Source organism: Lethenteron reissneri, chromosome 41 (genome assembly GCF_015708825.2).
Source record: "Lethenteron reissneri isolate LAM-NWPU_2019-01 chromosome 41, ASM1570882v1, whole genome shotgun sequence".
In the NCBI taxonomy this organism is placed as follows: Eukaryota; Metazoa; Chordata; class Hyperoartia; order Petromyzontiformes; family Petromyzontidae; genus Lethenteron; species Lethenteron reissneri.
In genome coordinates this window covers 6,821,975-6,848,091 of record NC_083819.1, presented here as the reverse complement: position 1 = coordinate 6,848,091, position 26,117 = coordinate 6,821,975, and the positions used below count along the sequence as shown (strand labels likewise).

The window sequence follows — 26,117 nt, the reverse complement described above, 5'->3', positions numbered from 1 at the left end:
TGTTTTTATTTGCTTAATTTGTTAACTTAATTGTATTTTGAAATCTTGGTGCCCTTCACTTGCACCTGGTTAAATAAACATGCTTAAACCTGTAAAACGCTGCTCGTCTTATAATAATGCCATGACTCCATGTTTGCTGAAGACACCGAGCTCTGCTTGTTGAAACTTCATGTTTACTCAAATATGTGGAGCCCAGTTTGAAAGGATCACAATTTTCCTGTCAGCCAGCCCTCGTCAGATTACTCAATTCCCAACATCCATTGCTTGTGCTTTGGGTCGATGGCTTCTGTTTGCACTTTGTTGAGTTCGCATTGCTAGCCATGAGGCCGCACTTTGGCTGTTCCACAAGTTCTGCTGCCATGGAGGGTGAGTCCAAACAAGACTCTGGTCCAGGCACCACTTCCTGCAGCCCCCACACTTCGTGTTCACTTGGGCCATGTGGGACACCCTATTCCCTCTTTTCCACTGCAAGTAAGCTAAGCAGCTGAGAAAGTGCCAGTTTATTTTCCCACGGCAAAACCCAAGTCGTGCCGCGAATGTCAGATGGACTGAATGTGTCGTGATGAAGTTATGATGTGCTGTCCTTGCAGTCTACTGACTGCGTTATTTGCCGCACCCATAGCCCTGCTTAGCCGTAATGTCTCGGGAAGCCAACGTTTTGCTTTTGGCTCTACAAATATAGCCGGTGGATATCCATACTGTGAGAGCCCCGCGCCGGCTCGGATATGCCAACTAAAAAAGTCCCGGCGACATCACGAAGAAGGGCCCGATATCTCGCCGGCGAGGAGGGAATACTCGAGGCGAGGTGGTGCGATTCTCTTGGCTCAGACAGAGCGCCCAGTCACGGGGGTCAGCCCACCCCCCGTTGAGTCGAGGCCGAACGGCGGCCGCCTCGTTCCTCGACCGGATGGAGAGCGCGGCGGGGAAGAGAGCGCCCTCCATCTGTCGCAAGACGCGCATGGCGTGCGCCCTCTCCTGCTGCACGCCGCACGAGTCGCGGTGGTGGTGCATCCCGCAGCCGCCGCCTGTGTGCAGGACGCGAGGCAGCCGCGTCGCCAGCACCAGCATGGCCCCGCGCGGGACGCAGTCCACGCTGGCGAGCTGCACGCTCCAGTCCCAGTTGTAGTCGTCGCAGGTGCAGAATGCGCGGCCGCACCGCGACAGCTTCTCGTAGCCCGTGCGCATCAGGGCCATCCCCGTGTTGTGGCGGCTCGAGTGCCACGGGGCCACGTCCACCGCCTCTGTCCCTGCCGCCGCCGCCGCCGCCGCCGCCGCTGCCGCCCCCCCGACCGCGGGCCCGAGCACGCCCAGGCTCAGCAGGTCGCAGTCGGCGCAGTTGAGGCGGCGCACCTCGCACATGGACGCGAGTAGGGCCAGGGCGTCGGGCAGCACGAAGTGGTCCTCCTCCAGCAGCAGCACGGGCCCCGGGTGGCCCCGCAGCATCCGTAATCCACGCCACACGAAGTGCAACTTCCACCACCAGTGGTGCTTTGCCTGCGTGAAGGCCGCCTCGCGGTAGTGGCCGAAGCGGTCGGGGGTCGCGGCGTTGGTGCAGCCCAGGCGCTGCGCTTCGAGGGGACTCGCGTTCCGGGGGCAGTCGCGCGGGTCCGGGCCCGGGAAGGAGGCCGCGTGGAGCTGCGCGCTGAACGGGTAGAAGATCTGCAGCACCTGGCAGAAGCGCACCCCGCGCACCACCGCGTCCACCTCCTCCGACACCTCGTCGTGGACTGAAGACGAGCAGCGCCGTCTCGATGCCCCGGACGGCGCCGAGCGACTCGACGAGCAGGCGCAGGTGCGCGGCGCGGGAGTGGACCTGCACAACCACGACGGGCCCGCCGGGACGCCACGTCAGGGCGCCACCCGCGTTGCGCGGCCTCTGCTCCGCGTTCATCCGCAGCACCAGGCGGCGAATAGCGGCGGCGGGGTCCGGGCTACGGGGAGATTCCTCGGGCGCCACCGGGGACACGGGGCCCGGCGGGAACGCGGGGGCCTCGAGGCCCTCGGGGCCTCGTTCGACGCGGAGCTCGGGTCGGAGTCGCGCCCTCAGCAGTAACAGCAGCAGCAGCAGCAACGAGGCCCCAGAGGCCACGCGGGCCCACAGCACGGAGACGCGCATGGCCACATGAGGCCGCGCGCTGCTCCTCCCCCCAATAGCCCCTCCCCCCAGCCCCTGCCCCTCCCCCAGCCCCTGCCCCTCCCCCCCAGCCCGTGCCCCTCCCCCTCAGCCCATGCCCCTCCCCCACCAATAGCCCCTCCCCCCAGCCCCTGCCCCTCCCCCCCAGCCCGTGCCCCTCCCCCCCAGCCCGTGCTCCCCCCCAATAGCCCCTCCCCCCCAGCCCGTGCCCCTCCCCCCCAGCCCGTGCTACCCCCCCAATAGCCCATGCCCCTCCCCCACCAATAGCCCCTCCCCCACAGCCCGTGCCCCTTCCCCCCCAATAGCCCCTCCCCCCCAATAGCCCCTCCCCCCAATAGCCCCCAATAGCCCCTCCCCCACCAATAGCCTCTCCCCGCAATAGCCCCTCCCCCTAATAGCCCCTCCCCCCCCAATAGCCCCTCCCCCACAGCCCGTGCCCCTTCCCCTACCTAAGGCCCCCGCCTCCCATAATGCAATCGGAATGCGGAAGTTGTGCTTTGGCTACCTCTGACCCCACGACCCGGAAGCGCTGTAGCGCGAGGGAGAGCAGCCGGACCGTGAGTCTCGCGTCCCGGGCACGAGGGGGGCTCCAGGGGGGTTCCAGGGGGGCTCCAGGGGGGCTCCAGGGGGGTATTGAAAGTCGCGATGGCTCAGGAGGGAGTACTGGAGCATGTTGTATAACCGGGAAGCGGTGGTGGAGTTGTTGGCTAACTGCGCGGTGAATCTGGACCCCCTCCCCCCCTTCCGCTCCCCGCGCCCGACCAACTCACCCCGAGTTGGATTCCCGGCCAGGAGACGCCAGTGGCGAGCGATGTCGTAACCCGACCTGGGTGAAGTATGGTCCACTTCACCAGTTCGCACTGACCCCTACGACCGACACGCGGTGAGGGGAGTACTTGATCCAGCGGTCGAGAGTATGTAGGCGTTGGAGACTATTACGGGGGCGTGTTGTTTTATCGCGGAGAATTAGCGAGCATTGCGTTAGTGGTGTGGGGGGCATTCGGGAGGACCAGGGGGTATACCCTCTCGAGCGCTTGTCTCGTCCCCTCAATCGTGAAATCCTCGCGGTAACCCCCTCCACCCCTCCCGTGTCAGGGGGACGCAGCGTGCGCTCTCGTGGGGTTCGGTTCGCGTCGCGGTGGAGCTCTCAAAGTTGTTCAGTAACCTCCACCCCCACCCTTCCCCCACGACTCGTGTAGGACTGGAGCTGCCTCGGTCGCCATGTGCGACAGCCAGGGCCTCCGGGCTTCTGGGCCGGCGGGGGAGCTGGAGCACGTGGGGCTGCTGTCTGCGCACCTGGGCGTGCTGTGCGGCCGCGATGAGTACAGCGACGTGGTGTTCGTGGTGGACGGGACGCGCTTCCCCGCGCACCGCGTGCTCCTAGCCGCGCGTTGCCACTACTTCAGGTTCGGGGCCAGCCGAGCCGAAAAGTTAAACAGCAATCCCCAACCCTTCCATCTCTCCCATCCTCCCCCCCCCGCCTTCCGACCACTGTGCATGGCCCGTTAACGTCGGTCTCTTACTCCCGAAACCAATGCTGATTGGGGGCTGAAGCGCCAATGATCCGGTACACCTGCGATGACAAACGCTACCGGTTTCCACCGTGAGCAGTATGTACCACTAGCAGACACCTGAGCGTATGTGGTGTATGTTTTGTTGACGCATTTCGCCAGTTTATATTGCGTGAATGTTCATTATCATATCCTATATTAACCTCCCAATTTTCTCGAAAAGAGCGACTACATTGACCTTGCTATCATACATTTTTGTGATCTAGACATAGTATTCTTAAAAAAAAACATTAGCATTTGCCTCCCCGGTTGGTACTGATAAATCATTTTGGGCCATTGCCTCAAAAGACCACGCTCCCCGTAGTCAGAATGAATGCAATACACCTGTGTGAGTGCTATACACGAACATTACTGCAAGGTTATTGGTCTATGATAGATGGACCTGCCCCTTACCCAGGTCCCGTGCACGAGTAACCCCATCGCTCAGCCTGTGCATGTTGTGTAGCTTGTGGGGGCGTCGGTGCTAACACTGAGCAGTAACATGCGCACCCTGCAAAGGCATCATGCGCTTCTCTGCACTCCTGCGTGCCTCGCTGCGAGCAGAGCACTACTTTACGGCGGCATGAAGGAGTCTCAGCCCGAGGCGGAGGTGCGCCTGGACGACACCACAGCAGAGGCGTTCGCCGTGCTGCTGCGCTACATCTACAGCGGCCGCGTGTCGCTGGGTGATCTGCGGGAGGAGTGCCTGCTGGACCTGCTGAGCCTGGCGCACCGCCTGGGCTTCCCGGAGCTCGAGAACGCGCTGTCAACCTACCTGTGCTCGGTGCTGAGCGTGAGCAATGTGTGCACCGTGTATGACGTGGCCAGCCTCTACTCGCTGTCCACGCTGTGCAACACCTGCGAGGCGTTCGCTGACAAGCATGCGGCCGGCGTGCTGCAGAGCGACGGCTTCTTCACACTCTCCAAGGTCAGCGGCCTCCGTCGTCGTCATTCGTCGGCTCAATAGAGGGCTCCGTTCGATTGCGAGTCCAGACCACTGCTCTTCAGCTCGCCTTTAGAGCCTGCCGTGGCGCCACATGGTCTGCCTCCTCACAGAACCTCACCGTCGCTGTTTGTGCCCAGGGCGCGCTGCTCAGGATTTTGTCGCGGGACTCATTTGCGGCGCCAGAGAGAGACATCTTCAGCGCCGTCGTCGCCTGGTGCGTGTGAGCAGACCGCAGCTGTCCTTCCTCGCTTCATTTACACATTGCGGTTTGAGATTTAGCTTGAGGTTTTCCGCATACAAGTGCGTAGTGCAGGTGTTGTTGTTGTGGAGTTTGCTGAGAGAACCTCTGAAAAATAAGGTGTGGATTTGGTAAGAACACCAACTTGGGGGCCTCTGCATGCAGGTTCCACCAGGTTTAAATGAATAGAAGTTGGTACCAGCTAAGCCAACAGTCGTGGAGATTTATTTATGGTTAATTCGAGTGAAGTATTTGATTACTTGCAAACATTTTAAATGGCTATCGCATAATTTACTGTAATTGGTCATGTAAATAAATTGGAAGCAAATACATGTATGCCACCTTAGGTGGTACCGACAAGCAAAGCGTCTGGTCTGGGTTCATGGACAACATGGCTCTCGTGTGTTTTATTATTTACACATTACCTGCAACAATTATTGATGGGGTGATAATCAAAGACTCTCCAAAATTTAAGTTACTTCGAAGATTTATTTATTATTATGTAACGATGGTAAGAGAGTTAGCGCATTCCCGAAGGCTAAGCAGCGCGCGCTGTGCAGGTGCGGGCACAACCCTGGGGAGGATGCCCGCGAGGCCGTCGCTGCCGTGCGGCTGCCGCTCATGAACCTGTCCGAGCTGCTGGACCGTGTGCGGCCCTCGGGCCTGCTCTCGCCAGACGCCATCCTGGATGCCATCAAGGCGCGCTCGCAGGGACGCGACTCGGAGCTCAACTATCGTGGAGTGCTGCGTGAGTCGCCAACCCCATCAACCCCCCATTAAATCAAATAATTAGTACATTTAGGATTCACACCAATGTTATTGCGCGAAGATATCACGAAGGGGATGTTTTACGTACGAGGGTGTGGTGTCACCAGACTGCAGTTTGAATGAGGCTACAGTTCTTGCAGTGGGGGGGGAGGTTGCATGAAAAGGCAGCAAAACAAACTTGCTATTCAATGCCATTCAGTGGCCAACTCACTGGGGCCAGAGGAAGTTTTTGTTCTTCCAAGTTAACCTCGGCATGTTGTATTTGAGGAACCACTCTAGGAGGGTGCAGATCACACACAGAACGTGACAGGATTTGGAGTGCTGAGGATGGTTGAGTTTCAAGTTTTTGTTAGCGGTGGTCATTTTCTCAACTCGGGTTGTAACGGATGCTCATCGAGGTTGTTGTTGCCCAGTGGCCGAGGAGAATGTGGCGACACTGCGGCATGGGGCCGTGGTGACGCAAGGAGAGCTAAAGGCGGCGCTGCTGGACGGCGACACCACAACGTACGATCTGGATCGCGGTTTCTCCCGTCACCCCATCGAGCCGGACACCTCACGGGGCGGCGCCATCACCGTGCGGCTTGGCACGCCCGCCATCCTCAACCACATCCGTATGCTCCTCTGGGACCGAGACTCTAGGTGGGTTGAGCATGCATGGTGTGGGGGTGCGCGTACCACAACTGCAGGGACATGTTGGGCACACACACAAACGCACCGCCACGGTTGAGTTAAAACTAAATGTGAGCTTGTGTCTGGCAGATCGTACTCCTACTACATTGAGGTCTCGATGGACGAGCAGGACTGGGTACGCGTGGTCGACCACTCCCGTCACTTCTGTCGCTCTTGGCAGCTGCTGTACTTCCCGGCGCGCGTGTGTCGGTGAGTAACTCCTCCACCCACCTTCGAATGCAGCATGACACTTGCTGTGTCCTGTATTTTCCAGACTGGTATTTTAAAGCAAATGTTGGGCAGTGTGGATCTTATAATCTGGTAGGTGTGTGTGACCCGATTTGTATAACTTTATTGACACCTGGCACAAGTATGGCGGATGTCTTACTTTCCGGAGTATCTTATAATCTGGTGAATATCATCATTGTGGTCACAGCGTCCACGGGTAATCATTAGGCCTCGTTGAGTGTGGGTTTGTGTGTCCGGTGCTGAAGGTCTGTGGTATTGTGTGGGGAGCGGTAGCGTAGCGGTTAGTGCGCTGCGCTGCGAACCTGGCGAGCCAGGTTCGATTCCCGCTCATGGCCAACACTAGTGACGATTATCTGAATCGGTCCTGGGCGTCCCATAGGTCGACTAAGCCTAAAATGAGTACATGGTGTGATGTATTAACATCGCCACTTTGGAGACAAAGGCCACCGGGCGTGGTGTTGGCCACCCACCCCCTCCTGTGCCGTGTCGCCCTTCATCGGTTCTCGCTAACAGTACTTGCCCCAACAGTCTGTTAAGGCTATACAGGGGATCTTTCTTTTGTCTTTGTAGGTTCCTAAGGATTGTGGGTACCCACAACACGGTGAACCGGGTGTTCCACGTGGTGGCATTTGAGTGCATGTTTACGAACCGCCCCTTTGTGCTGGACGGTGGCCTTGTCGGTAAGTGGTTCTTCTCACCGTTCCCCTTACTGTTCTGTGAAGCTGAATGCTGGAGTTGAGTAACATTGGTGGTGTGGCATTGCTATATTAGAGTTGCGTTTGCTGTAATGGTGTCGTGATGCTGTGCTATAAAGGCGGTCACTGGATACTGCATTTCAAGCGGGGATGTATGCATTTATATCAGCTCTATGCTACCTGCCTGTCTACCGTGGGATCCCCTTGCATGCTTGCGTGTGTAGTTCCCCAGGAGAATGTGGCTACGATTGTGGCCAGTGCCAGCGTAATCGAGGGGGTGAGCCGCAGCCGCAACGCTCTGCTCAACGGGGACACGCGCCACTACGACTGGGACTGTGGCTACACGTGCCACCAGCTTGGCTCCGGGGCCATCGTGGTGCAGCTGGCCCAGCCCTACATCATTGGCTCCATGCGGTGTGTGCAGGCAGTGTCTGCTGGTGGGGTGTGTGTGGCTGACGTGTGGGCATTGCGTGTGGTTTGTGTGTGTGTGTGCGGTTGGTGTGGGTTGTCGCCTAGCAGTTCGTGTGTTACACTACGAACCCGGCGACCTGAGTTAGATTCCCGCTCAAGGCCAACACCAGTGACGATTCTCTGAACCAATCCTCGCCCTCCCTTAGGTGGAATCGGCCTCAAATGAGTGCCTGGTGTGGTGTGTGAACATCGCCACTAGGAAGACAAAAGTAGCCGAGTGTGGTGCAGCCCACCCACCTCCCCTGTGCCGGCCTTAATAGGTGCTCACGAACAACACTTGTTCCATCAGTCTCTTTTTGGTGTGTGCAGGAATAATGTGCAGGCAACGTGTGCGAGTGGTGAATAGGCAGTGTGTGTGTAGGTGGTGCGTGGGCAGGGTTGTGTGGTGTTCATGATGTGTTACCCGTTACTTTGTTACAGTTGGCCATAGTTACATTGTGCGAGTCCATTTCTACATAACCCATACATGTGTTGATAACATGTGGCTCTTCGTGCTGGCTGCAGGCTGCTGCTCTGGGATTGTGATGATCGAAGTTACAGCTTCTACGTGGAGGTATCGACCGAGCAACAGACCTGGCACCGTGTGGCTGACCGTACCAAGCAGGCGTGCAGGTAACTAGCACGGTGCCAGCACATACACGGTTCGGGCGCTCTCTCTTGAGTGTTCTTTAGCTTACCCGCCAGTCACTGCAGGTACTTTCCCAGGATGCTTCCAGCATTCTTTGTTTTTAGCACTCCCACCTCTGCTTCCACCTGCTAGAAAACACCAAAGGCAACACGTACTCACTAATGCTGTTAATTCTTGACTTAAAGCTTTCGTGACTGCAGGAATTCATACTCTTTTGGTCTTTCGAAATACACAAAAAGAATGCTGTTAATGTTGTTGCATTGCTAAGACTGAATTGCTCATAGGCTTATCTGGTGAAATATTTCTTGTTTTAATTTGTTACTCTTTTTTTGCTCGTGTGCCTTTAGGTCATGGCAAACCATTACCTTTGACAAACGTCCGGTGTCATTCATCCGTATTGTGGGCACCCACAACACTGCCAATGAGGTAATGGTACAGCTGCTCCGTGTAGGAATTTACACTCGCGTTAATACCCTTGTTTCTGTGATGTATCTGCCTCATGTTTTAACAATGGTCATATTGTTTTGTTTACGACCACTATCTTTTCAGTCGTTTTTTTAGAGTAATCATGCCTCTTGTATGCCTTGCTGCGTGTGGTACGCCCGCCGCACCACGTGTCTGTGTCGTGCGTACGTGTGTGTGTGTGGGGCTTCGGGCAGGTATTCCACTGCGTGCACTTTGAGTGCCCTGCAAGCGTCGGTCCCTACGAGGAGGATGGAGTGGGTGACAACTTGGAACACACTGGCGAAGCGGAAGGGTTGAGGGGTTCTTTGGGGAGGGTGCGGGGAGGCGACGGCGGCGCGCAGGGCTTGCCCAACGTGTACTCGGCCCAGCCGGCGCTTCTACCGGACACCTCTCCTCCTGGAGGTCCCGCAGCCCCTGCCCATCCGGCCGCAGATTTAAGCGTATTGGCCAGCTCGGTCTTGCCTGGGGCAGCGCAGGTGGAGAGCAGCGGGGGCAGCCGGCCCTCCTCCCCACTGGGGCATGCCGGGCACCCTGGGCCCCCGGCCTCACTGTCGGGGTCTTCCCAGGCCGGCTCGTCTCACTCGGCACCGTCACGGCGCTGGCGCTACTGAGCAGATGTCCCTGCCTCGCGGTGGCTCGCGCCCACGGTTGGGGAACACGTTGGGCACTTTTAGTCGCTCGCGGGTCAAGTCCAAAGGAAGACGATTATGAAATGAAATATTGTCTGCATGCATTCCTCCTGCATGGTTTCCCCGTTTGCATTCGAATGAAACAGCGTCTCGAATGGTCACCACAGAGTACATATCATTCAGTCAGTATTCTACTACAGAGAAAGCATAAGAATGTTAATATATTTGTTACCCTGAGCATCGCTACCTGAATTTTAGGACGCTGGTAAGCGGATTTGCCTGTCCCTCGGGTTGGCAGCCACGGCAGTTGTGCTTCTCTCGGTTCACGTGCGGTGATTGCGGTTCCCCATGAGCGTTGTGGAAAGCCACTCCAAAAGTTTGCACAAGTCCTGCTTTGTTTTATGTTCGGAGTTTAAAGCATAGGCTGAAGGCTGGCCTTTAGAGGTTTGTGTAAACTGTAAAAAAGAAGTGTGAACTATAAAGGTGTTCTTGTGAAGAAGTATAAAAGAGGTTCATGTAGAATATAAAGTCCTCTAGCTGAGCTCGCCGTGTGGCTAGTCTCGCACGACCTGATGCTGCCTCTCCCGGCAGTGGTGGTTCTGCTTGTGCAGGAACACCTTGTGTTGCACAGTGTTAAGGTGTGCTGTAGTTTCATAAATGTAATGTCCTCGTCAAAGTTGATATTTTACCATAATTCCCATATCTGTTAAATGTGAATATATAAATGAGGACTGCTTTGAACAGTGTGTGCTGTTTGAATCTTTGCTTTAATTAAACAAAAGAGTTGTGTGAATTGTGTGTGTGTGTGCACAAGGAGAAATTCACTCCCCTGAAGTTGCTGACAGAGCTCAATGTACATGGGGATTTACAGATGTCGTGACAACCATCCCTCAAAACACGAAAACCCGTGCCAATGTTTCGGGTGGAAGAACACGGGAGACTGCATGGACAGTAGCGAAGTGAGGCCCATCTGCTCCAGCCCTCGACTTTCAAACCTTGTCTGTGCTGATGCGAAGTGGGAGGGGTAATCGACGGAATCTCGGGTGCTGAGTGTACTGGGAAAGCCGGTGTTGGGAGAGAGACCCAGACCAAGCGGACGCGACTGCCACCGCTGCTACTGAGCTGATTGAGGTTACTTTTTTACTGGTAGGAACCTCCTGGTTACACCAGCCCACAGGGGATTATTGTGTCCGTCCGTCCGTCGTGCATCCAAAAATGGGAGGGGTGGGGCTGGGTGGAGAGGGGAGGGTGGGGGGGGGGGGCTGGGTGGGGCTGGGTGGGGAGATGTGGGGCTGGGTGGGGAGGGGTGGGGCTGGGTGGGGAGGGGTGGGGCTGGGTGGGGAGGGGTGGGGCTGGGTGGGGAGGGGTGGGGCTGGGTGGGGAGGGGTGGGGCTGGGTGGGGAGGGGTGGGGTGGGGTGGGGAGGGGTGGGGCTGGGTGGGGAGGGGTGGGGCTGGGTGGGGAGGGGTGGGGCTGGGTGGGGAGGGGTGGGGCTGGGTGGGGAGGGGTGGGGCTGGGTGGGGAGGGGTGGGGCTGGGTGGGGAGGGGTGGGGCGGGGTGGGGCTGGGTGGGGAGGGGTGGGGCTGGGTGGGGAGGGGTGGGGCTGGGTGGGGCGGGGTTGGGTGGGGCGGGGTTGGGTGGGGCGGGGCTGGGTTGCTAGGGGTAACCCGTTAAAAGGTTAACCCTTTTGAGGGGTAAAACGTCGCCTTGGGTAACCCGTTGCCAAAAGGTAACCCGATTTAAAGCTTTCGCGACTGCAGGGATTCATATTCTTGGTTCTTTCGGTAAAGTCACGTAGAAGAGAAATAATAAAATAATAAAAAATAACATTCTCTCGACGTTTCGATTGCAACAAGCAATCATCATCAGGTGTGAAAACCACAGCAAGAATTTCTTTTTTACAAAATGATGATTTTATTGTTTCTCTTCTACGTGACTTTACCGAAAGAACCAAGAATATAAAAAGGTAACCCGTAAAAACAAAGTTTTTCACTCTAAATCCTTTATATGCGTGGCGGCTAGAGTCCTCTTGTCCTCTGGCTTGAAATGGCTGCCACCTATGGGTCAGATGATTGCATTGCACCATTAAGCAATTGGTAATTAAATATTTAATTTGTTTTCCCTAAACAGTGTAAAATTTAGGAATTTTTTTCACGAACGTTAATTGTCTCGCACAACGAGTCTGTGTGCAAAATGTCAGCTCGATTGGATCACGGGAAGTGGGTTAAAAAACGAGCGAAAGCTTTGCACGGTCCTAAGCAAGCAAGCAAGCACGCAAGCGAACGTAGTATAAAGGATTTAAAAAGGTAACCCGTTAAGCTTGTAATAACTCGTTGCTAGGGGTAACGGGCGGCTTACACGTCACCAGTTGCTAGGGGCAACGGGCGCTGCTCCGAGTGGCGCGGCGGCACAGCACCGCGCGCGTGATGACGTCACGGGTCAAAGGGCGCGGGTCAGAGGTCGTGGGAGGCGCCGTTGCAGCCGCACGTAGCGGAGCGAGTAACAATCCCCACAACAATCCTCACAACAACAACAACAACGACAACAAGCGGATCAATTAGCCCCTCTGTCGGAGCGAGCGAGCGTGATGGCGGACAGGGGAGACGACAAGAAATTCGCCGAGATCCCGAAGGAGTCTGTGCGCGCCATGGCCGAGGCCGTGGGGCTCGCGGGCCTCAGCGAGGCGGCGGCCGCGGCGCTTGCCGAGGACGCGGGCTACCGCGTGCGGGAGGCGGCGCAGGTAACGCGGGCACGCGGCAAAGACAAAAGACCTCCCGTGTAGCCTCTAACAGACTGTAGGGGCAAGTGCTGGCCAACACCACGCTCGGCCCGCTTTGTCTCCCTAGTGGCGACGTTTACACACCGCAGCAGGTACTTATTTGAGGCTGAGTCGACCTAGGGGAGGCCCAGGACCGGTTCAGATAATCGTCACTGGTGTTGGCCGTGTGCGGGAATCGAATTCAGGTGGTTGGGTTCGTAACGCAGCGCGCTAACCACTACACTACCGCTCCCCAGACACTGTCTGGCACGCACTGGCAGACCTTTTGCCGACTGTGTACCCCTGCCTATGTTTGCAACGCAATGTTCCATCGTGTACAGCGTCTAAATGCGATTGGGTCTCACCACGTTGTGCAGAGAACGCACCTCGTGTAGTTGTCAGGTGTTTAACACGCCGAATGCACGCGTGGTGTCGTAATGATGATACAATACTCCCGTTTGGCGGGCGGTGGTGGCTATGCACATCGCCTGTAATCCAGCGCTGCGGAGGCAGCAGCGAGAGGGTTTATGGATCATCGCGCAAATGTTGTGAAGGTCCCTTCCCGGTGGGCGTCGATTGAGTGCAGTACAGCAAGTGGACTTATCACTGTGTTTCCATCTGTACGGGGATAGAGTGTTGCCCCCTCGCACCGCGTGGGTTAGCGCTGGGTGCTTCGGTTTCCTTCCACTTCTATAAGCACTCGTTAATTTGCTGGAAAGCCAAGAATTGCATCAGACGTGTACAAATAAATTATCCAGTAGAGGAATAGAAGTGGTAGCCTTCCGTAGTGTTTGAATGAATCGGTGACGGAAGTTCCATCCATCTCAGCACAGCTTCACTTGTCGCACACCCCCGTTGTTTATATTGACATGACGTTTGCATGGTATTGAATTTACCCTTGGGGATGAACATACGAGGTCGAAAAGGGAGCCCCCCCTCTCTCCCATTGCCTTGTGCATTTCGTTTGAGATTGATAATTAAAATGCACCGTTGACCGTGTGTGCGGTTACATCACTTTGCGTTTCAGAAAAGTTGCCAGTTCATGAAGCACGGGAAACGCAAGAAGTTATTGGTGGAGGATTTCAATCGTGCACTTCGGTGGAGCAATGTGGAGGTACGACCACGATACGTTAGAAAGCGTCATAATGGTTGCCAAAACCTTCATGCAATGCATGCTTAATGCAATTTTCTTGACACTCGAGACGAGCATGGGACGAATGGAGGTGTGTGGGTTCGGTGCGATTGTTTTTCGCAGGCGGTGTGCGGGTTCGGTTCGTCTGAGCCCATGCCCTTCCGCTGTGCGCGAGAGGGAGAGGTGTTCTTTGTGGAGGATCGGGAAGTGGCTCTTGCGGAGCTGGTTCTGACTCCGCGCCCACCCTTCCCCTGCGCTCCGAAGCACATGCACGGTCAGGATGGGCTCATAGTGTGATCCGAGGTCGCTGTTCATTTCTGTAAATGACTGCTCGCGTCTGTAATTTTCCTCTAATATATTTGCCTAGCATTGGTATGCCCTAACTGGTTTTGCTCTGTCGTGTATTTTCTTGGCTGTGTTTCTTACATATCCTGTTTGTTTGATATGGGAAGACTGAGAATGTGTGTTGCAGTTGGCCATGTGTTTTTAATAAATTATCGGTATACTGATGTTGTTTTTGATGATTGCTTCTTTTATTACTCTTTTTTTATTGCAGTGCATTCTCTCAATTTTGATTTCAAAAGTCAACAGTGCTTATCTACAGGTAAGAGTCATCAAGAGGCTGATTAGTTTCCTTTTTAAACATAACGCAGTTCAGTGGCTGATTCCATCTATGCATTCACATGTAGCGTACACCAAATTGTCAGGCATGGACACGGCTTGTGCATGTGATTGTATTAATTTGAACAGCACATGCATTTCCTGGCATTTTACTCTCACTTAAATTTTGATATTAAGTATACTGCGGTGATTTAGTTTTTGCATGCACATTTACAAACCACCATTTATGCTCTGAGGAAAGTTTTGCCTGAGTCCACGAAGCCGTGGCTTCATGCCGTGCCCATCTCCCGATGGTGACGTTGCTGCGTCTCCTGCAGTGTCTGGTGGCCTGTGCGACGACATGAGCCAATACTATCAGCAAGCTGCACGGGCCATCCTGGGCTCCGACTTGCCGCTCATGAAGGTCTGAAGCATCTGCTCCTAACCCTAACCCTTCAACTTTGTAATTCTGACCGAATGAAACTTGTACCTTGAGGCATAAGATCCACAATCCCCCTATAATACCCTACACTCATTCGTAATAATAATTGCCACCAACAGCTGGTATTATGTCCGGCCTTACACATCGTAGCCTGGAACTAGTTTATCTTCATTAAGCGAAGTTTACAGTGGTTATACACTCACCACTCTGACATTTGCAATTTATACCAAGTGACGTCATAGTCCTATGATATTAACTATAAAACAACTTAAGTGCGGTCTTCTGGGTTGGGCTGCGTGGAGAGTATTTAATCTGTCAAGATTTTGCCTCATGCTGCTGTGGGCATCTTCAATTCCACTCCTGAAGATGCCTGCTGCAGCGTAATGCCTCGTTGGTTACATATTTTACACACGTGTTCCGTGTCAGTTTTAACACCAATGTATTTTGTGGTTGCGAAGTGGTTATTGGTGCTTAGGGGCATCTTTTTTTAACTGAGCTTATCAATGGTTTATTTTGTAGATTGCACTGCAGGACCTGCAGAAAAATCCGAAGATTGCAGCACTTCTGCCTTATTTTGTCAACTTTGTCAATAGCGTAAGTATGACGAAAATTAAATTAATATTTTTAAGTAATATAATAGATTATTAAAATACACTGCCGTGTATGTATGTAGTTTTATACAGTCGATTAAAACTAGTAAATGTATAACTCCTCCAAATGGAGTGAGATTTCTTTTTTACACTCCGAGCGCAAGCACAAATACAAAAAATGGAAAAGAAAAGTGAATCTATTTTTCCAAAAGCACACACGGCCGAGTGCCGAGAGCTCCATGCATTGCTTGCGCTCCGTGGACGTGCGCAGGTCAAGTCTGTTTCCCACGACCTGGAGCAGCTGAACCGGCTGATGTTCGTGGCGCGGGGACTTGTGCTGAACCCGTGCGTCTACCTGGGCGCGCACACGCAGAGCCTCGTGTGCAGCGTCATGTACTGCATCTTGGAGCCTCTCGCCGCCTCCATCAACCCCCTCAACGACCACTGGGCCCTGCGAGACCTCGCCGCGCACCTGCTTGCACACATCATCGCGTAAGAACCGCACTTGCGCACGTCGCGCTGCTCCTGTCCCAATGCACTCCGGTGCGGTGTATGCTGCTTGCTGTGTTATTGGCTTCGGAATGATGGTATGATGTTGGTGTGTGCGGCGTGCAGGCTGTACAGAGATGTGGTAGTGTAGCGGTTAGTGTGCTGCGCTATGAACCTGGCGACCCGGGTTCGATTCCCGCTCACGGCCAACACCAGTGACGATTATCTGAACCGGTCCTGGGCCTCCCCTAGGTCGACTCAGCCTCAAATGAGTACCTGATGCGATGTGTAAACAGCGCCACTGGGGAGACAAAGGTGGTCGGGCGTGGTGTTGGCCACTCACCCCCTCGTGTGCCGTGCCGGCCTTTATAGGTGCTCGCTAACAGCACTTGCCCCTACAGTCTGTCAAGGCTATACGGGGGATCTTTGTCTTTTTGTCTTTGGTGTGCAGGCTGTATGGAGACGTGGTGGCAGGCCTGTACCACCAGGTGTTGCTCACACTGCAGAAGGTCCTTGTTGACCCTGTGCGCCCTCTCTGCTCACATTACGGAGCCGTCGTGGGGCTCAGTGCCCTTGGATGGAAGGTAATTTCTCATGCTCTGATGAATCTACCTGGTCATTATACACAAATGTTTCAGTGCTATACCTCCGATACAAGCACGTACTTCAGGAAAACACGTGCCGCCACGTGATCCCACGACAGAATCTACACGTAATTTTGGAAAGTAGCGGTGTTGGTCGTGTTAAGGTTGTGACAGTTACGAGAATAGATTGTATTATTGTAATCGGTTGTAATGTAAACAGTCATTTAAGCAGCACGAAATCGTGCAAAAAATATTTCTTAATGCGCATTGCTGCCTCGTTGCACTGTGCTCATTAAATTGATATTAAGGTATCGCTTAAAGTGGTGGTTGAACTTGAGGTATTTGTTGTTCTTGAGTTTGTCCGGTTAGGCATTGCTCCACCCGACAGGGCCCGCATTCTGATTAGCGCAATCGACTGTAGTTCATAGTCGGGCTCATGGAATAACAAGATCGCCACCACGAGCAGCAGATCACGAGCGTTTCCGGTCATTGGCAGACAGGCGGGTGTAGCTCCCAACAAGCAGCGGGGAAGGTGCCACACCATCAAGGCACTTGTAGACGATTAAGCAGAGTTTATACTCGGCATGTCTCTGTTACGCATGTTGCTGTTGATGTGAATTCACTGGTATACACAATACACGGTTCATATGATGTTTGTACGTCGGTACAACGTGCCTTCGGTGCATGGTGACACGAGCATCTATCGTCCTTGTGTAGGCGGTGGAGAGGGTGTTATTGCCTCACCTGCACACCTACTGGTCCAACCTGCAGCCGGTGCTAGATGACTGCTCTGTCTCCAATGGTCAGGTGAAGGCCGACGCTCACAAGGTCTACGGAGCCATCATGGTGAGCTCTGCCGTGAAAGAAAAGCACTGTCTGCAAAGATAAAAATCCCCCATATCGCCGTAACGGACTGTTAGGGCAAGCACTGTTAGTGGGCACCTATGAAGACCAACACGGCACGGGAGTGGGTGGGTGACCAACACCATGCTCGGCCGCCTTTGTCTCCCCAGTGATAATGTTTACACACCACACCAGGTACTCATTTGAGGCCGAGTCAACCTAATGGATGTTCAGGATCGGTTCAAATATTTGTAACTGTTGTGAGCAGGAATCAAACTTGGGTCACCGGGTTTGTAGTGCAGTGTGCTAAACACTACACTACTGCGTTCCACCTTGCCAACCGCATGGTACGTAGCCAACCGCAGCACCCACTCCCGTGCCGCAAGGTTTGCTTCGTACATTGCGAAAGCAGTTCAACATACGCATATACATGTCCACTTACTGCATCTCATATATCAGCATGTTCCTGCTTGGTCTTGAATGTTAATTGCAAGATTTAATTGTCTCCAATTTTACGCTCAGAAAACCCTGCTTGATTTCTGACAGTTTTTTTAATGAAATTTGCATTTTTGTTATCTCTGGTGACCAGACATTATTCACTGAAAATATAAATACTGTATTCATAATTAAATTTGCATGTTTTATTTCTGACATTAGTTATCCAAAAACAGTAGGGCAATTAGACCAATTCCTTAATAGTACTTGATTATATCGTGATCAAATTTGCGGTGACAGCTGGACCACTTGTGAAAGCACTTATACATTGCAAGTTGTATTTATAAGGCATCTAAATGCAACTAGCGCACAATGCTGTACCGTCACAGTGGACATGTTTCTTCTTTAGAACGAGGCAAAGTCAGTCATAGGCAGAGGAAAAAGTATTGTACGAGACCAAGCCACCATCACCTCTTGTGATGCTTTGATGTAATAATCCACCATTGTTCCATCTCCTCAGTGGACATCCTCTTGGACATGTTCCATTCCTGGGCTGCCACTAATTATTCTTGACCATTAGCGACATGTCCTGGCCAAGCCAACTCTTCACAACAGTGTGCATGATGTCATTAACCTGCGTACATTCTGTCACCCATCTGTTCCTCATTCTGCCTCTCAATGCAATTCCAAGTGTGCATCTCTCCGTACTTTATTTTTGTTCCGTATTTCTTTATTGTTGATGACCGCGTTTCTGAATCATGACTTGAACAAAAAAATCCCTGCGTGGAGTTAGTGATGATTCGAGTTTCTGTCACATTCAGGTCGCGGTGGAGAAGCTTGTGAAAAACAAGGTGGCTTTGTGTGAAGCGAGCGAACTGTCATGCGGGAGGGCCGCGACGGCGTGTGAGGTGTCGCCGTGCCAGAGTCCTGTCCCCAGCCTTCAGCCCGACTTCACGTTCGGGCCGGCGAGCCACCTGCTGGGGCGTGGCGGGGGAGGTGGGGGAGAGGGCCTCCTCCCAGCCAGCCTGCCTGCTCACGGTGGCACAGCATCCCTTCCTGCGCTCTACACGCAGCTTTACCACTTGTTTGGCGACGGCCTGGCGCTGCGTTTCGGCACTGGAGCCAGTTCTTCGGTGCCACTGGGCGACGACGGTTCAGCGGAAGAAGCCGCAGCTGCGCAGAAAGCGAGCTGCATGGCTTCTTGTGAAGGTGATAAGGGAAAAAAGAAGATTCTGCTCAATCTATGCTTGCAGGAGATGGCCCGAGAACGTGATGGAGGAAAACTCGAGCCTTCCAAGTCGCCTCCGTTCAGACCAAATATACTACGCAAATCAAAGTCTGGGACGCGGCAGCGGCAAGAGAAGGGAGGCCGGATGCGTGCTGCTTATGGCGTGCGGGATGTGTTTGAACAGCCTCTCCGGCCAATCTACCCTCAGCAAAGGCTACACGTTAAAATAGCTGGAAATCTCGTGTCAGTGAGTGGACGGGGAAGAGTGTTCATGTCAGATTTTCCACCCCACATTGCAAAACAGAGCTCCAAGTATGGCCAGAAACTTTCAGCCATTGGACGATTAAATAAGCCAGTCAAGAAGGCTTGCAGGTCTGATTTCTCCCTTTGGACTCCGTTGTAAGGAGGCTCCGACAAGACGCGTTTCAGTTGTTTGAAGAGAGGCGCGTGAAGAGGAAGTAGAGAAGAATAAAGCAGCTCTGGCAGAGATGACACTAATGTTTACTACCCACTTACATTCTGCGGTGATGACTGCAGTGCTTGAAGAAATGCACACTGGCTGCGCGAAAATGGGGTGACCTGATTAACATGACTTATCCCGCGCTAAATGGGCTGCTGCCTTGATGGGCCATCTTCATATCACATCGATATTTTCAAAGGCTACTGGGGTAAAGCATAACCGAAATGTCATGGGCACCTAATATTCTACAGTTGATACGTTTATAAATTTGATGTTTACATATTTGACCTTTTTTGAAGTACAGTATGCATACTTGGACACGTGCGGTTTGTGTATTTACTTTACGCGTGTAATGTGTGAGTGGCACACGACACAAACATTTGAATGTATATACCTTGGTTTTTTTGTCTACTCAATAAACCAACAGAGCAAAGGTCTATAAAGGTCGCTACAGGTGGTAGGGTACGTACAGAGGATGCGGTACGTGGTGGTGGTTCTTTCACCAGCTTGTTTGCCCATCCTATGATAGAAGCTATCATTCTTTCATATGGCTGGTGTAGATGCAGAGCAGCAGCAACAACGACAATTTTACATTTAGGTTTTCAAGCCAGATAATCGCGTCAGGAGCAACGGAGTTTATCGCTGTAATGTCTCCTTCGTATTTGTGGATCCGGCATTGCGTCGTTATATAGGGTTGGCTGTTGATGCCTCCTAACATTGTAATATGGGGGATCGAGTTTTCTTGTTCTGTTCACGGGACATCATCTGTAGAGGAGACGCTGCTTTTAGGTCGCATTATTTTCCTAGAATAGCACCACATTGAAAATCCTGGTGTCAATTGAACCCTACGAACCGTCGTGGTGAAGTATAGTCAAATCATTTACATGAATTCAAGATTTGAAGGTTTTTTTGGTAAAGTCGCGTAGGTAAAATAATAATGAAAACAACTCAATTAAATCACGACGTTTCGGAGGCAACACAAGTCTCCGTCTTCAGGTGGGACCGTCACAGCAAAGTTTACTGTATCAAGTGAAGAGAAATCCAAGAGATAAGATCTTATATATACTGGTTATGGGGAGGGGGGAGGAGCTTATCTAAATGTGGCAGTCAGGGACTGGTGGGGGCGGGGCTAGAAGGGAAGGTGGGCGGGGCTAGAAGGGGAGGTCCAAGTGAAGAACCTCCACAGGGGTTATGGCCGATATCTGCCAAAACCAAAATAGCAGCACTGTTAAACGCTGGGGATGTCAACAACTCGGTAAAATAGACGAGTACCTGTCATTTACATGACAGGTACTATATGACTCGAAGAGCGTGTGGGGCGGGGGGGGATTACTCATCCATCCAGCAGTGGATTCACATCAACAGCTACGACCATTTATAATGGAATACAAAATACATATGCGGACAATACACGTTTGTCTTTCCACATAAAACATAGTTTGTTTACAAACTATGTTTTTATACAAATGTAGTGCAATAGCGCTGGCTGCTGTCTATAAAGTGTAACTACAAGATACGGCAGAACACACGTCAAGAGACGACGGTACATAGGGGATATAAAACATCTGGGCAAAGTTCATGGAGGGGGGGGGGGGCATCTGGAAGCCCCGGGAACGTGTTGGTAGGATCCAGAAGGGGGGCGTGGTGAGGGCGGATCAAGGCCACGCCGGGAGGATAAGAGGGGGGGGGGGCCCTGAGCGAGAGCTCGGGGCTGTTGCTAGACAGCATGCCGACTGTTTAGTTAGTGCCGCCGACAACAGACGGTCGTGCGTGTTGAGATGTATATAATAATTCAAATCAAGAATGTATGAACAGTGTGCACCCACGTAGGGTGCGTGTCGTCCCCATCGTGAGTAAAGAATATAGAGATGCCTCCAGGTATTGCTGTCTCCGATCTGCGTCACCACACAAACCAAACTTGTGTTTTGTTTACACATCCCATCGGCTACCACCGGCCTTCGGGGAGTGCATTGCAATTTCAAGATTAAACCTACGTTGTGACGTCATCGCGCGTTTCCGTCTCGGGCCGCGAGCGGATGTCGTCACTCCACGGGTTTCTTTCTCTCGCGATGACGTCACACCAGAGTCGGGGGGTGGTTGTCCCCCGCGTGGTGACGTAACGCTCAAAGCGGGGGGGGGGGGGTTGTCCCCCGCGTGGTGACGTAACGCTCAAAGCGGGGGGGGGGTTATCCCCTGCGTGGTGATGTCACGCCAGAGTCGGGGGTGGGGTTTGTCCCCCGCGTGGTGACGTCACACCAGAGGGGGGGGTCCACCCGCGTGGTGACGTCACACCAGGAGGCGGAGGGGGGGGGCGTCCCTCCGCGTGGCGACGTCACACCAGGAGGCGGAGGGGGCGTCCCTCCGCGTGGTGACGTCACACCAGGAGGCAGAGGGGGGGGTCCCCCTGCGTGGTGACGTCACACCATGGCGCCGCTCATCTACTTCTGCGGCAGCGTTCGTGGCGGGCGAGGGGACGCGGCGCTGTACGCGGCTCTCGTCGGGCACCTGCAGAGCCACGGCCGCGTGCTCACGGCTCACGTCGGCTGCCAGGAGCTGGGGGCGAGCGGTGAGAGGCCGGAGCGACGCGGTGGATTTGATGGTGGCGCTTTGGACTCGCGTGGTGCACCTAGCCTGGCACGAGGCGCCCGCGCCACTTTGTGTGGGCGAACGGCGGCTGCTGTTGGTGCATCATTGCGTTTTGTGAGAAGGGCGGGGCGGTCAGTCACGTCCAATGTACTCTACCGCACTTTTTAAGTGTTCAGTCAGTGAAGTGGATGGGTTCCACGTGTGAACTTACACGCCGTGGAATGTATCAAGAAGCGTTTGCGAGCTGCATCGAGCGTAGCACGCCTTAATGTGTAGAGGCCCGCAGAGCTTTGGCAGTGTTGTTGACATGTTTTTCGTTTTTTGCATTAGGTCCATTGTATAAGAAATCGGTCAACTAATTAAATTGTTAGAGTAGTTATTTGCTGTGCCGGTATCCTTCGCAGTGGATTTTATCTCAACATATTTCACCAGCATAAGCCGTTGTGTGAGAGAACTAATGTACATTGTTGCAATAGTGGCCAGAATCACACTCACCTGGTCTTGCCAATATTGAATGATATTGTACCGCCGCTTGTGAATTTTGGTGTAAGCCAGAATCAGAATAGGTTTCCCCTTTTTTCTCTGGCAACAAAACAGGTGTTAAGATGTTAAAACACCAAACTGAAACCTTTTACAAGGAATCACGTCTGCATTAACCATAATACTTGTAATCAGAATGCAAACAAAAAATATACTCTGATAATATATGCATTGTCTTTGAAACTGATTGGTCCACACCAGAGACAGCTTTCTTTTGAGCCTAGTCTCAGACGGTTAGACCAGAGGTCCCATGATGTAGCTGCCCACCCCGGGATCTCATTACTCTGATAGTGCATTGTCTTTGTGCTGTATGCCTTTTGGCGTCCTCTGGTCTAACACTGTTTGAGACTCGGCTCAAAAGAAAGCTGTCTCTGGTGTGGACCAATCAATTTCAAAGACAATGCATATATTATCAGAGTACTTTTTTTTTGCATTCTGACCACATGTATTGTGGTTAATGCAGACATGATTCCTTGTAAAAGGTTTCAGTTTGGTGTTATAACATCTCAACACCTATTCTTGGTTCTTTTGGTAAAGTCACGTAGAAGGGAAATAATAAAAATAAAACAATAAAATTCTCACGATGTTTCGATTGTAACACAAGCAATCATCATCAGGTGTGAAAACCACGGCAATAAAATTCGAAAATATTCTTGCTGGGGTTTTCACAGAATTTTTTTAATTTTTATTATTTCCCTTCTATGTGACTTTACCGAAAGAACCAAGAATATGAATCCCTACAGTCACGAAAGCTTTAAATCGAAAAATCTCAACACCTGTTTTGTTGCCAGAAAAAAAGGGGAAAACCTATTCTCATATTTTGGTACTGGCAAAGGAGGAGGTCCCATGATCCAGAACCAGAATCTTTATTTTTCCTGGAGAAATCCGAAGGGCTATGAAGATCTCATTTTCTCCACATATGTCCAGTCCTAAACCGTGTCTTGGTGACGATGCTGATGTGCAGGGGAGGCGAATCTGGACGAAGCCTACATCTACAGGCGCGACATGGAGTGGCTTGAACAAGCAGACGGTAAGCTGGATGGAGCCAATGGCGCCGTGTTGACTGTAATGTTACCTAGATCCGGAAGAACGTCGATGAACAGAGTGGAGCAGAGTGGAACAGCGTGGATGTCCAGAGTAAACGCCTTGTTCAAGATGACACACATCGGTTCCCCCGGTTCTGACGTTTTCTCGAAGATAACGACGGCACCACCAACGTCAACTCCCATCATTGTTTTTGTTGTTGCAATATGTTTATACGGTTTCTACATTATTTGCATAGGAAAGATGGGTTAATTAACGTAAGATTTTGAATTTTTAAGGACAGTTTTGTGACTAGAATTTCAGACCAGTAACATGCTTTTGTAAAATACGTTTTCCCGCTAACGATAGTGACGTCGCCTCAAGGCATGTCACATCTCCTTTGGCAGGAAATGTGCACACGTGATGTCGTATGCACACAAATAAAAACTGAGATCGTACGAAATTTCAGATTGGCTTTTAATTGGATTAATCTAAAAAATCTGGACGGAATCCCTTATCGCTTTACAGCACTTCGCAATAGGATTCATCCCACGATATCCGTAGAATCAGTGACTGACGCTTGCGTGGTCGTGGCGGTTTTAGTTGTTGTTGCAGAAGTGACGCAGCCATCCCTTGGAGTTGGGTACGAGATTGGCCGCGCTGTCGCCATGAAGAAGAACATTCTTTGCTTGTTCCGACCATCTTCCGGGTGGGGTAAGCTATCCGATGTTTGCCTTAACTATTCAACGAGGCATCGGCTCTTCCCCTGTTCAAGGCCTATCTCACAGGTCGCCTCTGTTGTATATTGATGCCATGCCTCCGTCATTATCCCTTGCACATAAATGCCCCCGGCTAAATTTTGCATCCATTGCTGAACATTTTACTCGTATAAGCTTTGTGCCGTAGTCGTTACATGCACCTCCGTTGCTTTCCTCACATTTGTCGTTTACTCTGCATTCTGCGCATTGGGAGGTAGCTTATGCACTAAGACCGAGTGCTCGAAACACATTTCTACGTCTTTGAAACCAATTGGTTTTGTGGCCTGCACTGTTATTGTTACCGTGGCTATTTCTTGTCATCTACAGATGTGATGTTGGGAGGTAGCCCATTTAAGCACTTAATTCCAACGGCACTAGTTTCTCTGGCCCCCCTCCCTCTCTCTGCGTCCGCCCTCCTCTGTCTATTTAAGGCCACCCCACAGAGACGACCACCTCTCTCTGTTGCCTGTGTTGCTCTCTCTGTGTATCTTGGTGATGTCTGTCTGCTGGTATGTCTGTCTATAGTTTTCTGGTTGGATTTTATGTCGCTATTTCATTATACCTGATGATTGCTTGTGTTGCAATCGAAACGTCGTATTCTATTATTTAATTTAATTTATTATCTTTAGACGTGACTTAACCGAAAGAAACAAATAATGATTCCTGCAGTCACGAAAGTTCTAAAATTAAGATTGGCACTAGTTTTGCATAGCTTGGCTTGCGTCAATACTCACCCGTCTTACCACTCATACCCATGAGCAACTCGCTTGACAATCACCACGTGATTAGTTCGTGGTGTCTGGCAAGTTAGCTCTGCACGACAAACATGACCCGAGTAAATTTTGACAGCCCATCCTATGGATGGATTCATATGCAATGAATACCTCATTCATTGCATATGTTGGCCCCATCCCCCTATCAATCGGCTCCTCCCCCTCCCCAGTTCCATCAGCAGCTTCAGGCACGGTTTTTTTTTAGGCTTGGCTTAAAGGTCTTGTTAGGTTATAAACATCGCAATGCGATGTGTACTTGGATTTTGGTTATAATGAGCCTGAATTGGACCGTGGACAACGACATTTACTCATGTAAATGCCGACAAAATTCAACTTTATGCAATGCATACAGATGCTATACAATTCTAAGCAAACCACTGTTGATAAGACAGACACGTGTTTTCTAGCTCTACATAAAAAAATAATTGTGCACTTTGCTTATTTGTGAACTAGCTGCACATGTAATATTAACACCAAATGTAATTGCCAATGTCATCATCAGCCTGCGGGATGAAGGCCTCCCCAAATCAGCACCACCTCTCATGATCCACCCGTCATCACATTGTAAATGTGTAGAACTGTTAACCATCGTTTGTGGTGTTGAGCACGATTGACCCACTTTCAAAAAAGGTGGCTGTGTATTTCCTTTGGTTTGTGGGTGACCAGTGTTATTGTCTTGCAGCATTGTCAGCCATGATCCGAGGGACACAGGAAAATGAAGGCGTGCAGGTGAAAGATTATTCGGAGGAGAAAGAAGCGTGTGATATTATCACACAGTTTTTAAACACCCTACAACAGCCCACTACTCTACCTTAGCATAACGGAGCCCCCGGGTGTCCTACTGTGGCCTCACTTTTTTTTCATTGAATATGTACACATTAAGACAATCTATGGTTTGTATGATTTTTACGGTTGTAAAATATTCCAAAATTAGCGACGATTAACATATGATCACTGGTTGAAGGTCACAATTTAGTTTTATTCTCACGCATCTGCTATTGTGCAGTGGAAATAGTGAGCACCACTCTTGGTTCTAGTTCACAATTGGTCCAATGATTTCTATAATCTTGTTGCAATTACACACTTTTTAGTTGCGATGGGTAAGCTTGACTGAAGCTCGAAACAATTCAATAATTACAATTAAAACATTTTTTGAAAACACTGTTGTTTGAGCTCAATTGTTTTATGTATTGACCTTACATTATCCTCACTCAATGATTTCATAAATTTTACACCCCTCATCCTCACTTTATCCTCACTTCTTCACACAATCCTTCCTTGAAACGTCCAACCTGCACTAATCCTCACATTTTCTCACTGCCACACAACGCCATAGCAAACACATGGCTCCCTTCATTACCTATTTTCTCCGTAAGGTGGAAGTGTTTCCTTTCTTGATCATTTTACAGTTGATCTTGAAAATGTCTTGGCATTG

General features: G+C 51.7%; 3 protein-coding genes and 1 pseudogene across 5 annotated transcripts; 3 read left to right on the top strand and 1 right to left on the bottom strand.

The window, feature by feature from the left end:
• Positions 1-72: 72 nt before the first annotated feature.
• LOC133352754 (alpha-1,6-mannosyl-glycoprotein 2-beta-N-acetylglucosaminyltransferase-like) lies at positions 73-2,136 on the bottom strand (annotated as a pseudogene).
• A 440-nt stretch (positions 2,137-2,576) lies between these two features.
• BTBD9 (BTB domain containing 9) lies at positions 2,577-10,183 on the top strand. Of its 3 annotated transcripts, none has more exons than XM_061568597.1 (12): positions 2,577-2,691; positions 3,334-3,564; positions 4,249-4,612; positions 4,768-4,844; positions 5,429-5,616; positions 6,050-6,275; positions 6,396-6,515; positions 7,125-7,234; positions 7,474-7,663; positions 8,225-8,332; positions 8,696-8,774; positions 9,008-10,183. In XM_061568597.1, the coding sequence occupies exons 2-12, from the start codon at positions 3,356-3,358 to the stop codon at positions 9,422-9,424; spliced, it is 2,088 nt and encodes a 695-aa protein (XP_061424581.1). In that variant the 5' UTR covers positions 2,577-2,691; positions 3,334-3,355; the 3' UTR covers positions 9,425-10,183. The 3 variants fall into 3 exon arrangements, with proteins under 3 accessions (XP_061424581.1, XP_061424580.1, XP_061424582.1); XM_061568596.1 differs by lacking the exon at positions 2,577-2,691 and adding an exon at positions 2,704-3,017; XM_061568598.1 differs by lacking the exon at positions 2,577-2,691 and adding an exon at positions 2,705-3,017 and having other exon boundaries at positions 3,334-3,540.
• A 1,662-nt stretch (positions 10,184-11,845) lies between these two features.
• TAF6L (TATA-box binding protein associated factor 6 like) lies at positions 11,846-19,320 on the top strand. Its single transcript, XM_061568602.1, has 10 exons — positions 11,846-12,181; positions 13,227-13,313; positions 13,455-13,605; positions 13,888-13,935; positions 14,270-14,355; positions 14,893-14,967; positions 15,235-15,455; positions 15,904-16,036; positions 16,754-16,882; positions 18,136-19,320. The coding sequence occupies exons 1-10, from the start codon at positions 12,029-12,031 to the stop codon at positions 18,943-18,945; spliced, it is 1,893 nt and encodes a 630-aa protein (XP_061424586.1). The 5' UTR covers positions 11,846-12,028; the 3' UTR covers positions 18,946-19,320.
• A 2,045-nt stretch (positions 19,321-21,365) lies between these two features.
• On the top strand, positions 21,366-25,841 carry DNPH1 (2'-deoxynucleoside 5'-phosphate N-hydrolase 1). Its single transcript, XM_061568625.1, has 4 exons — positions 21,366-21,568; positions 23,093-23,158; positions 23,755-23,865; positions 25,365-25,841. Exons 1-4 carry the CDS (start codon positions 21,427-21,429, stop codon positions 25,496-25,498), a joined length of 453 nt encoding a protein of 150 aa, XP_061424609.1. The 5' UTR covers positions 21,366-21,426; the 3' UTR covers positions 25,499-25,841.
• Positions 25,842-26,117: the final 276 nt, after the last annotated feature.